The following is a 15,108-nucleotide window of genomic DNA, read 5'->3' on the forward strand; positions in this document are numbered from 1 at the left end:
AGGCAGAAACTTAAGTATAGAATCAGAACAGACAGGCTTGAATAAAATACCAAGGTATGTGGACTCATCCAAAGGGCTTAACGTGTGTGTGTGTGTGTGTGTGTGTGTGTGTGTGTGTGTGTGTGTGTGAAAATGAACAACTTGCTTTGCCCTTCAGAAAGGTCCTTCAAAGATATAGTGGATGACTGGGAGGAAGGAGAATGGCCGAGGGACCACGGGTAGGAAACAACTTCTTACGTCTACCCAACTTCATGTTCAGGCAGGGGGCGGTTAAAAGGTAGTTGGTGCTGTGAAGGCTTAAAGTGGGCCAGTGTTGCCAGGACTTGGTAAAGGTATGGATGTGATGTAAGGGAGAGGGAAGCGTCTCAGCTTACCAAGAGGGCTTTCCCAGCATGCTCAGTGACAAATAGGGAAGTCCCAGGCAACTCTGAACAGGTGATCACCCAAGCTTGGATAGGACCAAGCAAGACTAGAACGCTGGGGTGGAGCTCACCATTCAGGGACGGCTCGCAGTGACTTGTGGGCACTAGATGAAGGATCTGCAATAGGTAGGCAGTTGGTATAAATGTTAGAGAAGGAGAGAGGTGAAGGAGCAGATGGGGACTCAGGAGATATGACCACAAAGGACAATGTGTTCCCCCGGTGACAGTGGGGCTTCTTAGAAGAGAAGCCTCCTTATGCTGTCCTTGGTCAAATCAGTGGCCATATGGGAAATGTCCCACCCTCTCTTGTGGATTCGGATCTCATGGACCTGTCCGAGGTCCCCAGTGAATCACATAAAGGGAAAAGGTCTGCTGCTGTATGGGGTAAATTATGATTACTGGGATTAGACATCACTACACCCACAGACACATCCTGCAGGCATAAGTAAACTAGTGGGATTTCTCCCTAGCTGCAACTGGTTGTGTGCATTTTTACAAAAAGACACATTCTAGGTCAACAGACATAGGCGCTGTCTTCTTGAACGATAAAATGGGCTTTGCTGTACAATTACCCTGAGCTTATCTCTAAAATTGCTTGTCTATGTTCTGATGTATTTTTGTGGTTTAGAAGATGGACCCAAGTTTTGCATTTTAAAAAAGAGTAATCTCCTTATACATGTATTGTTTCAATGACTGCTTTACCTAAACATATCAATTTAAAAGAAAATATTTGATCTCTGGAGAAATGGCTGAGTTAAGAATGCTTACTGCTCTTACAGAGGCACTGGGTTTGTTTCCCAGTACCCACAGGGCAGCTTGTAACTGCTTGTAACTCCAGCTCCAGGGGAATCTCAATACCCTCTTCTGGCTTCTGAGGGCTCCTACACACACCGGTCAACTCACACAGGTCCACACAGATATATATTAAACTTTTTTTTTTTTTTTTAAAGAAAACATTTGCAGCCAGGCACGGTGGTTCATACAGTTAATGACAGCACTGGAGAGCCTGGGGAAGGTGGGCTGTTAGAGGAGTTTGTGGCTAACCTGAGCTACAGAGTATCAGGCCAGTGACAGGTGTGTAACAAGCGCTGTTCCAACAAGATAAGACAAATCCTTAGGAAGAAATATATTTCTCCTTGCTCTGCTAAGTGAGAGCAGAGTGTGGAGACAATGATCTGGGATTTATTTTAATGTAATGTTTTCTTAGAACAAATAAGTCTTTATAGAGGAACCCACCAAATAAAAAGGTCTGACTGGGTATTATAGGCCTTTCCTGTAACTTATTATATCTCTGTGGATAATATTAAATCATTAATACAACAGAAACAGAATCACATTGACATGTTAACTCTTCTATTATTCAAACAGAAAGGAATTCCCCTCCCCAAAGACTTAAGAGGCAAATAGCTATGTGCTGGAAATTCCATTTTTGCATGACCTTGGGCTCAACTGCTCTGGAATGAAAAAAAAAAATCCCCTCACGGCAGCCCCTGAACCCAGACGGTCTTCATGCAGGGTTATGTCAAGGGCTGCTGTTGTGGAGTAGAGGGACTGTGAAGAGCTCACCCGCCTCTATCCTGAGCGAATGCACCGGGGAAGGGGCCTCTGGGGTTGGTGGGTTGTAAGCCCAGATATATAGTCCATTCTCACTTTCTAACACCCACAGTCGGCCTGGGGCCAGCCATCAGCCTGTGTATCATGGAGACCCAGAAAGAGCACCAGCTGCAGGTGGCAGGTCCCCCTCGTCTAGAAGAAATATGGCTATAAAAAAATTGCCCCATAGAGTTGAAGACATGATGGCTGCCTCAGTGGGTAAAGGTGCCCGCTGCCAAGCTGACAACCTGACTTCAATCCCTGGGACCACATGGTGGAATGAGAGAGCTGGCTCCTTCAGACTGTCTTCTGACCTTCACACATGAGCCATGGGATGTGTCCGCCCCCCGACCCCAGATAAAAATATATAAAATGTAGTTTTAAAAATATTTAAAAATATCCCCACAGCAATAGATTAAGAGGTGCATTTCTTAAATCCTTACACCTTCTGGGTCATGTTGACCCTGAGCACAGAAGGTAGGCGAGCGGGACTTACGGTACATGCGTCTTCACAGTCTAAGCCAGAAGTTGAAGTTTATGAGCTGAATCTTTAGACTGCTTATGAGATTCAACCTCCTTTGGCACCAAACTCTTGATATGACCAAGAAAGCCAACACTCTCGACTTCAAAGTTTTACTGTGTCACTGTCTAGCCAGGACGGGGTAAAGACTCTTAGCAAATTACAGCAGCCAGAATACAGAAGAGTAGTATTAGTGCTTTTAGGTTTTTGTTTTTCTCCAAGACAGTGTTTCTCCATGTAGCTTTGGCTGTCTTGGAACTCACTCTGTAGATCAGGCTGGCCTCAAACTCTGAGATCCGCCTGCCTCTGCTTCCTGAGTGCTGGGACTGAAGGTGTGCGACATTACCATCTATATTCTTGTTTAATCTTTAAACCACCTAGGGGAGCCCCACAAAATTAACAGGAAGCACTGACAGAAACATGGCCTTCCTTCTTATTTGTTCCTCCATTTGTCCACAGAGAGTGTTGCCTCAGTAGAAGGCTTTCTGTAGAAGAGAGTGGTTTTGTTTTGTTTTGTTCGTTTTGCTTTTTTCATTCCTTCTCACTCCTGTTTGGATTGGTTAAAAGCATAGAAGTAGTCGCCTGCTGGCCTGCACCAAACCTCAGGAGACATCCCACTCACTCCCAGGGGCGCTTTCTCAGCAGCAAACCCAAACTCGATGCGTTCACACCTCCTTCCCACCTTTGCCTTTCTCCCCTAGAGCTGGCTTCTGTGTCAGAGAAACTGGCCGGCACCCACTCAGGAAGCTAGTGTTTCCATCGAGTCCTCTGCCAAGAGGATTCATGTCACAGACAAGCCCGCTAACTAAGGAAAGGACGCCGGGGAGACAACCTGAGGAGGAAGTTTATTTTGCTGCCAGTCTCTCACTTCCACAGGACTAACCTCAATCTGACAGAGAAACCAATTCTATGTGCTTTAGGCGAGGCGCTCCTGTGTGTCACTGGAATCTGCCAGTGTCATAACATGATCTCATAAAAATAGCGATGGCTTTGAACTGTTAAAAATAAAAGCAGATGCTTCCCTGTGTCGGCCGCCCTTCCTGTGTCACACTGAGCCTGGATGTTTGCATTATCAGCTGCCACCAGGAATCTCTGGCCTTGAAGTAGCAATTTCTCTGTGACAGTACTGATGCATATACCAAGGCTGCTCGATGCTTTCTCTGGGCCTCAGAGGGCTCAAATGTTACCACAGAAGGCTTCAATTTTCCACTTAGGACCACTTCACTGGCTCTTTAAGTGGGATAGAACAACTCAGGCCTTCCTGTTATTGTTACAGCCTCCGATCATTTACCTTGATGAGTTTGTTGGCTTCAAAGTACAAGGCAATCTTAGGGGTGTTTTCTAAACTTGAGAAGCAACTTCAACAGTATTTATGTTAAAATTCAGATTCTAGGACCAAGAAAATAGCTGTTCAGACAGTGGAGAGCTTGCTTTGCAAGCACTGAGGACCCAAATTCAATGCCAGGAATCCACATAAAAAGCCAGACATGGGAGTCAGATCCGGGGGGCGGGGGCAACCAGTTGGCTTAAAGCTGCTTGGTGACTTTCAGGCTGGAGACTTTGTCTCAAAACACAAGGAAGAGGGCACCTGAGGAATGGTATCTTTGACTGTCCTCTGGCTACCACATCCACGTACCCACATGTGCACATGTACCCACACACAGACAGACAGACAAGACAGGCAGACAGACACACGTATTTTCAGAGGAAGTTTAAAAACAAAAGATTAGATTTCATAGTCCGACTACACCTTACCCGCGTCAAACAGTCACTGGACTGGAAGTCGCTCTTCCCAGTTTTTGAGAAGCAGCGTTTGTCATTGCTGTCGCTCAGAGAGGCTTCGGTCTTTGGAACTCTGAGCTCTGCCTCTCTGTCTGCTTCTGAGCTCTCCAGATGGGGTCCAGCCACATCCTTGAGAGAATGCGGGCCATTTTCTAGCTCAAAGGCATGGCCATTTCCAAGTTCTGGGTCGGTGCCATTCTCCAACTCCGAGCTGGGATCATCTGCTGTGTCACACCCACTGCTGCTTTTGGAGTCTTCGGGGGGCTTGGTGATAGGGGGTCTGGAAATGACCCCAAACTTTCTTGTTCTCTTCCCCTTTTTTGAAGTTTGATCACCCAGCTCCAAGGTCGGTGTCTCTCCAGGTTCTGAGCTGTTGCTGCTGTTGCCATTGTAAGTCAGGTGGGCTTTCTGCTTGAAGCGCCGCAGCATGATCAGGTAGATGAAGCCGCCATTCCAGCACTGCTCAGCGAGGTAACTGCAACACACAGACATGCGCATTAGATGCCATCCCTTCCTGAACGCAGTGCATCGTGTCCAGTCGGGGTCTGGGATTAAAAACCAGGCCAATGCACTGAGGCACAACAGCCAGATCCCTCTTTTAATAAATTCAGTTGTTGATGTTGAAACAATCTACTCCCAATACCTCTAGCAAACAGAGGACCCTACAGACTGAAAAATTCTAATTTATCTTGCCTAGAATCAGGAGTCTCAAGCAGGGTTTTTTCACAACATAGTTAATCCCAATGTATTATTATTTTGAAGTTTCTTTTTGTGTTGTCTGCTTTTCAGTACTGATGATTGGACCCAAGGGCCTCATATCTGCTAGGTGAGTTCTCTACCTCTGCTCTACTTCCAGTCCCAACAAAACAAAACAAAACAAAACAAAACAAAACAAAACAAAACTCTTGGGGCTAGACAGATGGCTTAGTACTGGCTGCTCTTCCAGAGGACCTGGGTTCAATTTCCAGTACCCATATGGTAGATCACAACTGTATGTAACTTCAGTTCTGGGGGATATGACCCCCTCACATGCAGACAAACACCAATTCACATGAAAATAAATAATAATAATAATAATAATAATAATAGTAATAAATCAAAAGAAAATCCTTGTAGGAGAAGTAAATTCTACTATTTTATAGCACAATAGGATAACTATTTATTTGTTTGACAACACTTAGTTGTATACTTCAAAATAACCAGAAGAGGATTTTGAATGTTCCTAAAACAAAGAAATGACCAATAATGGCAGCGATGGGTGCCATTCACTTTGATCTGATCACTATGATGCATATTTGAAAACGTCAGACTTTATATCCCATAGGCATACATAATTATGAATATTTAAACAGGTGAAGAGATTAAACCAATTCTTCACTCCTTCAACAGTCACTTGAAATGGAATTACACAAGGCTCCCATTTGTATGTGACTGATGAATAATACCATTCCCAAAGTAAAGAACCGATAAAATGGGGGCCAGCTGGAGAGGAGGCTCAGCAGTCGGCAGCACTTGTTTTGCAGAGGACCTGGGTTCAGTGACCAGCACCTGCCGGATGACTCACAGCCATCTGTAATTCTGGTTCCAGGGGATCCAATGGTCTTCTAACTCCCCAAGGTGCCAAGTATATGGTATAAATACATAACACATACATACATACATACATACATACATACCCCTGATCTACATCAAAAACAAAACAAATTGAAAAAATACATAAAAACAGACTGGACAAAGTATAAATTCTGATTTTAAAATGAAAAAGAAGTGACCATGAGAGTAAGAACTTCTGCCAAGTGACAACAGGCCCAGCACTAAGCCAGATGGGGCATTAATATATCACTGACTAAGGTATGCGCAAGCCATGTATGCATTTTTCCTTGACAGTACTTCTAGCTCGGGCTTTTCCTAGCACACTTGGACTGGCAGTTTTGGGGACATCACATTTAGAGGAGAAAAAGACACTGACAAAGCTGACCAGGACAAAGAAGCCTGTTAGGAACTGTGAAGCAGGAAGAGCTGGAGGAGTTAGGGAGCGTCAAAATAGAGAAGGCTACTACTCATAGCTAGTTGCTTTCCCATATATCTGAGGCCTGATAAATGCAAAGAAGCCTGGGAATAAAACGGAGAGAATGCATGCAGAGTGCAACAAAGTATCTGCCCCAGAGCTTTGAGAGAATACAAAGAAACAAGTCAGTAACAGTTGGCACTTAGTATCTCAGATCATTCAAGTGCCAGTAAAGACTTGCTCAAAGACTTGCCCTCCATTCCCTAAGGAGATATAAAGACATACAGATTCCCCCAAGGAATCCTGGGGAAATGCCTATACCTCCTATATATCACAGATTCCCAAGCACAGAGTGTCAACAACTAAATCCTTCAGGCATCCAACCTGCTTCTGGCCTTCTTATGCTTACAAAAAACAAAAAACAAAACAAAACAAAACAAAAAGGACCCAAGGTTCTGCAGCTCCATGTTCAGTAAGTGAGAAAGAAACAGAGGCTTCCAGAATGGACCAAGCCACTGCTTTCCCTCCAGGCACAACGCTGATGCCTAACAGAAGAGGATGATGTGTAAACAGACATTAAGATGCCCTTCTGTGATTCTATCACCAGGGAAAATCAGATGAGCTGTCAGCCTTGGGAAGGAGGGTGGGTTCCCTTTCCTCTCCTGTCACCATGAGTTTCCACATCAGCAAGACACTGGTGGCAGAAAGGAAAGATGTAGTGACCAGCTTACAAAGGATTCCCCACACCTAATATCCAGATCAGTGTCCTGAGAGCTGGGGATACAATTCAGTGGTAGAATACATGCCGAGTATGTGTGAAGCACTGGGTCTAGTTACACATGCATGCACATGCACACACGCACGTGCGTACACACACACACACACACACACACACACACACACACACGTGTGTGTGTATAAGTTATTCACAGATAATTTTCTTTACCCTGGCCCATGACCTAAAATATCTTTTTCCATATGTGCTCTCATGAAAGCTCCAAGAACCTGTGTTGGAGATGCTATTTCACTTTCTCTACAGGGTCTACACTAGACAAAACTACAAAGCCCAAAATAGTTTATCTTGAGTTCAACGCCACCTCTCTGCCTTCCTCTGGCTTCCTAGTGATAAATAACACCTTGACACCATAAAGAAATTGTGAGACAGGTTGTTTTATTCCTTCCTGGACTCTGGCTTATATAAGGTCATCTTAAAGACAATGGGTAATTAATGAATTATGGACCTGTAATAATAAGCCACTGAGAAAGACACTTTGGCTAGGGAGGGGGTCATTTCCTTAGAACCCTTTAAACTACCTTCTATCTAGTGGACCTGTATTCTCTAGCCATATGGACTCAAATGATTTACCAAGCCTTCTCAGCCCTTTTTGGTTTCATGCACCCAAGTCCTTATTACGGTTAGTGGGATTCTTATCTAACAATAGTGTGTGTGTGTGTGTGTGTGTGTGTGTGTGTGTGGGTGTATGGGTTTTTGTGTGCAAGTGAAGGCCACAGGACAATCTTGGTGTGTTTGTGTGTGCAGGTGTGCATGCATGGGTGTTTCTGTGCAAGTGAAGGCCACAGGACAACCCTGAGTGTCATTCCTCACGTGTTTTTCTTTTTCTTCTTCTTTTTCTTTTTCAGCAAGCTGACTCACTGGCCTGGGACTCACCATATGGACCAGGCTAGGCATGCGTTAAGCCCTATCTGTGTGTGTCACAGTGCCTATTTTCTTCTTTGCTTTGTCCCGCTGTCCTCGTCCTCACGGTTTCGCAAGCCCTTGGCCGACACACCCATCTTTCTACCTCCAGAATTAGAAACCTTATGCTGAACTTCAAAATCAGTTGGTCTTAGCTTTTGGTTGTTTTAACAGAAACCTGAGCCCTGGCTATTCCTAAAGGCAAGAGATTTATCTTGGCTCATGATGCTAATGGCTGGGGAGTTCTAGGTTGGGTGGGCACATCTCACTAGGGCCTTGTGCTGCTACGACCTATGGCAGAAGAGGAAGGGCAAGTGAGTGCCTACAGGAGAGGGAGACTGTAAAGTCTGGCCTCACGTTACAGTAGTCAGCCATGGAGGTAACTGAGCCTGTCCAGTGAGAATAAACTCGCATGCCAGAGGCAGGAATCCATTCATGGCTCAAGCACATCCCACCAGACTGTGCCTCCAAGCAGATTTGTGTGGGGTAATCAGCCTCAGCCTGAGCTTCGCTGGGGAACGCACCAACAACACAGCAGTTGAGAAAAGATAAATTGAATGCAGTAAGTGTCATGTGAGGTTTAGAAACATAGAAGATTTCCTCTGCACAAACCAAGGTTCAATTGGCTTTTCAGAAGCTTCTCTATGACAGCATTGCAAACGCTCCCTCACTCCCACTTTAGATTTGTTTTTGGCAAAGAAAATTATTGATTCAATTAAAGTTTTACTTTAAACTCCCCCTCCCAGGATGATTTCAAAGTGAAGAAATATCTGGTAGGGAGGTTTTATTATATTTTTAAAAGATTTTAAATTGTGTGTGGATGTGTGCATCTGCGTGTGAACATGTCTGTGTTTGGTATGGGTCTGTGGATGGAGGTGCCTGTGAGAGTCAGAAAAGAGCATCAGACTCCCTGAAGATGGAGTTGCAGGCTGTTGTGAGCCTCTCAACATGAGTGCTTGAACTGGACGTGGACCCTCCATAAGAGCTGAAATTCTCCTGCTACCTTGCGCAGAGGTTCTGATTGTAGCCTAGAATGGTCCCTTTTGATTGTTCTTTTTTTCAAAATAACCTAGATGTCCAGCACTGGAAATTGCTCGTGCAAATTTCTATAACTGAAGAACTCTAAAGTAATTCTGTAACTCAACAAAACAGCAATCCCTGCTTCCTCTCAGAGTGTTGACATTCAGTGTACATGCAAACAAGCCCAACCATGTGTTCACACAGGAGTTACAACAGGGTCATCACGTGTTCATACATGAGTTACAACAACAGGGTCATCACATGTTCACACGTGAGTTACAACAACAGGGTCATTTATTTTGTTTTGGAGAAGGGGAATGAACCCCAGGGCCATTCACATGCTAAGGAGTCACTCTGTCACTGGGCTGTATCCACAGCATTGGATTTGAGTTACACAGAAAAATAGTGGAAATCTGAAGTAGTGGCTCATACATGTAATCCTAGTATTTGGGACACAATGGCAGGAGGATTGACACAAGCTCTGGGCTAGCCTGAGCTACAAAGTGAGTCCCAGGCTAGCCTGAGATACAGAGTAAGACAACACACACACACACACACACACACACACACACCCCAGATTAGGTGCCAACAACCTCTCTGTTTAACACTGGAAAATTTGAGATGAACTATTTTTGCCTATGATTGTTTTTCTCTAGAGAAGTAAAGGAGGAGGAGCCATCAATCTATGGTTTTTGGAGATGTGCTAAGCCTAGGCACTCCAGAGCACTCTCTAAGGCCTTTGAGAGGTTCTGAAGAAGTGTGGGTTGGGAGGAAATATTAAATACATGGACATTAATTTCCCAGGGAAGACTTGGCTGGGAAACAGAGAGAAGCAAGTTCAAGTTCAGACAGATCCACAGAGGGGCAGGGGCGGGGTACTCGTGGGCAATCTGTCTCAGGTGCTGCCTCCTAGAGAGCTTGCATTTGAAGGATAAGATGTCCATAACCGTCTCTAAGAAAACCTGTGAGCATCACACAGTTCCAAAGTGAAAATTAAATGGTAAGTATGGATGAAGGTACACACCATAGGGAGCCAGTGCCTGGAGACATGGTAGAGATGTGCCAATAATCTGGCTACAGGAATCCAGATCTATCTATGGGAATGTATTCCAAGACCTCCCAGTGAATACTTGATTAAGGGATGGTACCTACTCTGTATATTGTTTTTCTTTCTATACATGTTTTGGTTCCTCTTTGGCATATCTGAATTGTCATTAATTCTGCTCTGGCATTTTACTGCTACAATTAGGGAAAACTGGGGTTATCTGAACACAATTAATTGGTTAGCACAACAGTTGACCTACTAACCAAGTCAGCTAAGTGACTAGCTTGCAGGCAATAGAGACAGCCTGGTCACCCTGGGCATCCTGGGTAAAGCAAAGTGAGATGACCCAGGGGTATCCACGTGCTACTAAGGACACCACCCAATGTAAAATTATAAATTACTTCTGAAACCTTCTATTTCCTATCTTCAGAACCAGTGGCCTTGAGTAATGAAGTACAATAAACGAGACTGAGTAAAAACAGAGTAAAAATTAGTTACTATTATTCCTGTGAACAATGAACTGCCTGTCATCCTTGACCCAGAGACCTCATTTCTTTGCCATCATTCATGAGCCTACAGAAGGCTAACCAGTGTCCCACCAGCTGGGCAAAATGACAGCTCTTCACTTTCAGCAGAACAATACACAGAATAGCTGGTTTGTAATTGGTTTTGTTCCTTAACACCAGGCTTATAAAAGGCACTCAACATTTTATGGGCACCTAAGTGTAAATCAATGTGCATCTGAAGTCTACCTAATATGCACGGTCTACAGCATTCTGATTAAATCTAGGTGTGAGCCTTCAGGACAGCCAAGGCATCTGTGCCTCTCAGCATTAAGTGTAGACACATTCTTTTTTTTGCTTCAACCTGATCTCTCATAACCTCCGAGATATTATAACAACTTTTCTGTTCTGAAGCAGACGTTGTGCTCTTTCAGTTCCCTTCTAAGATCTTCTAGGAATAAGGGGGCACTGCAGAGAAACAACCAGAGGAAAGCAGCAAGGTCCTGGGGCTGATGGGAAAATCATCTTGATTGCCACTCAACAAGGTCATCACTGGTCTTTATCTCACAGTAGTAGGGTTGACTTCCCAACCTCTCCAGCGAATACTAACACTAAGATGCCTTCTGTATGTGTGATGCCAGTAAACTGCTCAGAAGGGAAATGGAAGCCTGGCCCTTTCTAGTCCATCCCATGAGCTCCCCATGGAGACAGCTTTCCTCAAAGCATTCACACAGTCTGCAGTCCTGAGAGCTTGTGCCCTGTGCCAGTTCCTAGGCTTTCCACATAGGCTACCCCTGATCTTCCCTTGCAAGAGGCTGCTGTCAATGCTCCAGAATAAAGTTTTAAGAGATTACATTCAGGCTGGAGAGATGGCTCAGAGGTTAAGAGTACTGACTGCTCTTCCAGAGGTCCTGAGTTCAAATCCCAGCAACCACAGGGTGGTTCACAACCATCTGTAACAAGACCTGATTCCCTTGTCTGAAGACAGTTACAGTGTACTTACATATAATAAATAAAATACATATTTTCAAAAAAAGAGATTGCATTTAGTTTGTCTTCTCAAATAAAGCTACCACCGCCTAAAAAATTGTGAAGACAGAATCCCTGCCACATCTCCCAAGTTCTTCCCACAGTCAAAGCTGTTGGAAGCACTGGGAGTGACAGCCACATTCTCCCTTTCTCCTTTGCTCTCTCCAAACCAGCCACGGCTGGCAGATCACAACCAGCAGGCGACCTCCCAAGTCCACACAAGGATGGTCCTCTCCCTTCCTCAGAGGTAACTGAGAGAAGATAGGACCCCCGTGAGCCTATGTCACGGGGGAGCATACAAGGCTTCTCACACACTAATTCAGACATTGACAGAATGTCTACACCCTCGGGTTCCCCAACTTTCAAGTGGATCCAGACCCATCTTGAAACAATTTCTCTAGCTCGTCACCATTCTTCCAGGGTCTGTTCCATGGGTTTGGCCTGAGTCTGCCCTCTCCTTGTGCCAAGCCTGGTTTCACTTATGTCAAAAGAGTTTCCATCGAAATTGTGGGTTCCTTTTCAGAATTGCTTTCACTGTTTTGAAGTCAGAAAAGATCCTGAAAGAAACAGCAAAGCAACTCTTTCCATCTACATATTCCGGCTGATGCCCTGCCCAATCCAAAATCCCTTCTATACATATTGAAGCTTCCGTTCCCCTTTTTATTTCGTCTCTGCCAGGCATGGTTAGACTAACAGGTCCTATAATCTCCCAAGACTCATGCTGACTGATTGCTAGCTTGCGATCCCCCGATCCCCCTGCCCCAGCAAAGGGTGCTACTAAGAAGCTGGAGGAAATGCTGGATCCTTTCCCCATGAGCCATCCATCTTTGTGATCCGTTAGGACTCTTGCTGGCTTGGTGGCCTTTGATTACAAGAAAACCAAGTCAACAGAACCCTAGCCTAGAAACATAGACAAAGCACGTCTTTTTACAGATGTGGGGAGGACAATGGTAAATTCTCGGCATCCGCTGGGTAACTGTAACTGTGTTCTGATAGTGTGTTCTTGGAAGCCTCTGGTTCTTAGTTTTGTTTGGATATTATAAATGTCTTCGCATGTTCCCTCTTTATCAGTGTTTTAAAAGTAACTGCATGTGAAGCATTAAAAAAAAAAGCTTTCAATTTCAGGATTGCGGGTACAAATGTTAAAGACCCAAAGTTTGCTTTTAACGGTGTTTACATTAGGAGTGCTCTACACCAGTGAGTTTTACCATAGAAAGCAAGGATAGAACCAACACTGATTACCATGGAACAGCATGCCATGTTAAGTTTATGAACACAGAACCTCAGATCAACCCAAAACAACCTCTTCAGGTAAAAACCATGACTCACGTTTCCAATGTGAGAATGCCAAAGCTTATAGGATTAGCAGGGCCATTGAGTTGGTTAAGGTGGAGCCAGGACTCAAATCCATCTAATTCCAAACAAACCATGAAAATGAACCTGGGATTCACGGCAAAGCCCTGTCTTGAGATGTTGCTTGCTATACCAGGTTTGGAACCAGAAAAAGGGCTGCCAACTTTTAGCAGCCAAGAGAGGCCTCTTGGCATCACCAGGAATTCTATTTCAGCGGTAAGTAAACACAACTATGCCTCACTCCCATAAACAAGGGCTGTAGGGGAAGCAAGAGGCATTTTCAGACAGGCCCACTTGGCAGGGAGGAGGTAAAGTAGTTTCTTAGGGTGTCGGGGAAGTGGCCAAACTTCTCCATTTCATCTCTGAGGAATGAGCTTGCATGAGTCCCCAATAGTGCTAGAAAAATGGAGGCGATATTTGTTCAACCTTCTTAAAACCAAAGCACTCAGGGGCCATTCTGGCCAGCAGAGGCAGATCAAAATGACGAATATGGGACACCTCTGCAATGCTAGCCTTGCCCTCAACAATTCTCTCCCCAACTCTCAGCCCTTCTCAAGAAGGAGAACTCACTGAAGGCTCTTTCTAATGAGTGAGTGCGATTGACCTGGCACCGGCCAGCCTTTTACAGCATGGCTACTGTTGTTGTGGATTCACATGGAAGACAGCATGCTGTCACATGAGATAGGCCAAGGAGGGACAGGCAAATTCCCAGGCTATGTGACCGACAGCCACACCACACAGATCTCCTTCAGGTAGGACCTTGTTGATGACCAGTGTGAGTAAGCTCACGACCTCTGGTGGCGAACTTCTCAGGTCCAAGTTACTCTCTCCTGGGGTACTGCCTGGTCAATGACTGGGTAAAGAGGAACATGAGTCTTGTTAGACCTGACCCCCCTGTCATCACTGGCGCATACCACCCCTGTCACTAGAGCTCCTCCCTAGGCTGGAAGACCTCAAGTTTGGTCGGGTGAACTGGCTCTCCTCCTCCATCTGCTCTGCTTCTTTCTTTCCAGCCTTTGCTCTCACTCAAGTTCAACACTCTTCTCTCCAACTCGGCCTCCGCTTCCCAGAGAACCTACCTAGTGAGGACAATATACTCAGAGTCACAAGGAAGCTCCCCAAAAAGCACGGGGTGGAAAATAATAGCAGAAAAGGACTCAGTTAATCTGATCGGACAGGAAGCCAGTAGGACAGCTTTTTAAGCTATTGGCAGTAGATGGCTTCTGTGAGAGGGAGCGTCACTTATCTTTGGAGGGTGAATACCAGTGGGATGCTCATACCCCATACTCAGGCACTTCCGAGCAGCTTGAACTGGACTCGATGGGCTATTATTTTTTTAATTATTTGTATTTGATGTGCGTTGGTATTTTGCCTTCATGCACGTCTGTGCGAGGGTGTCAGATCTTGGAGTTACAGGCAGTTGTAAGCTGTCATTTGAGTGCTGGAACTTGAACCGGGTCCACTGGAAAAGCAGTCAGTGCTCTGAACTGCTGAGCCATCTCTCCAGCCTTCAGAAGATTATTCTTTTAAGACTTATTTATTTTATGTCTATGGATGTTTTGCCTGTATATATGGTTTGTACTACATGTGTATCTGCAGTACACCCATTTAGGTACCCATGTAGGCTGAAAGAGGGTATTGGATCCCCTAGAATTGAAGTTACAGATGGCTGTGAGCCACTATATGGGTGGTGGGAATTGAACCCAGGTCCTTTGGAGAAGTAGCCAACCCTCCTAACTTCTGGGTGGAGAGGAGTTGGTGGGAGTCAGGGTGGATGGGATTAAGATACACTGTATACATATATGACATTTTCAAAGAATAATAAAGTTTGGAAAAGTAAAAAAAAATAAATAAAAAGAAAAAAAACCCTAAAAATAAACTTGCTTATTACTTAACATAATTAGTGAATTTAGGGATGGATTTCACTGTGACATCTCCATATATATATATATATATATATATACACACACATATACACATACACATATATATATATGTATGTGTATGTGTATATATACATATATATATATAAAATTGTCTTTGGCTATTTACCCTCCCAACTACCCTATCTTACACCCATTCCCCCATTTATCCCCCTTATCCTGTTTGTAGCATCCCAACTACTACTTTCTGGTTT

At 44.6% G+C, this 15,108-nt stretch overlaps 1 protein-coding gene across 10 annotated transcripts in view; it reads right to left on the minus strand.

The window, feature by feature from the left end:
- Nucleotides 1–15,108, minus strand: part of Pdzd2 (PDZ domain containing 2) — a 386,879-nt gene that overhangs the window by 98,612 nt on the left and 273,159 nt on the right. For all 10 annotated transcript variants that reach the window (XM_031360288.1, XM_031360287.1, XM_031360296.1 and 7 more), the window contains one exon: nt 4,291–4,792. In XM_031360288.1, coding sequence (XP_031216148.1) covers nt 4,291–4,792 — 502 coding nt within the window. The remainder of the gene's footprint in view (nt 1–4,290; nt 4,793–15,108) is intronic.

Source organism: Mastomys coucha, unplaced genomic scaffold (genome assembly GCF_008632895.1).
Source record: "Mastomys coucha isolate ucsf_1 unplaced genomic scaffold, UCSF_Mcou_1 pScaffold8, whole genome shotgun sequence".
In the NCBI taxonomy this organism is placed as follows: domain Eukaryota; kingdom Metazoa; phylum Chordata; class Mammalia; order Rodentia; family Muridae; genus Mastomys; species Mastomys coucha.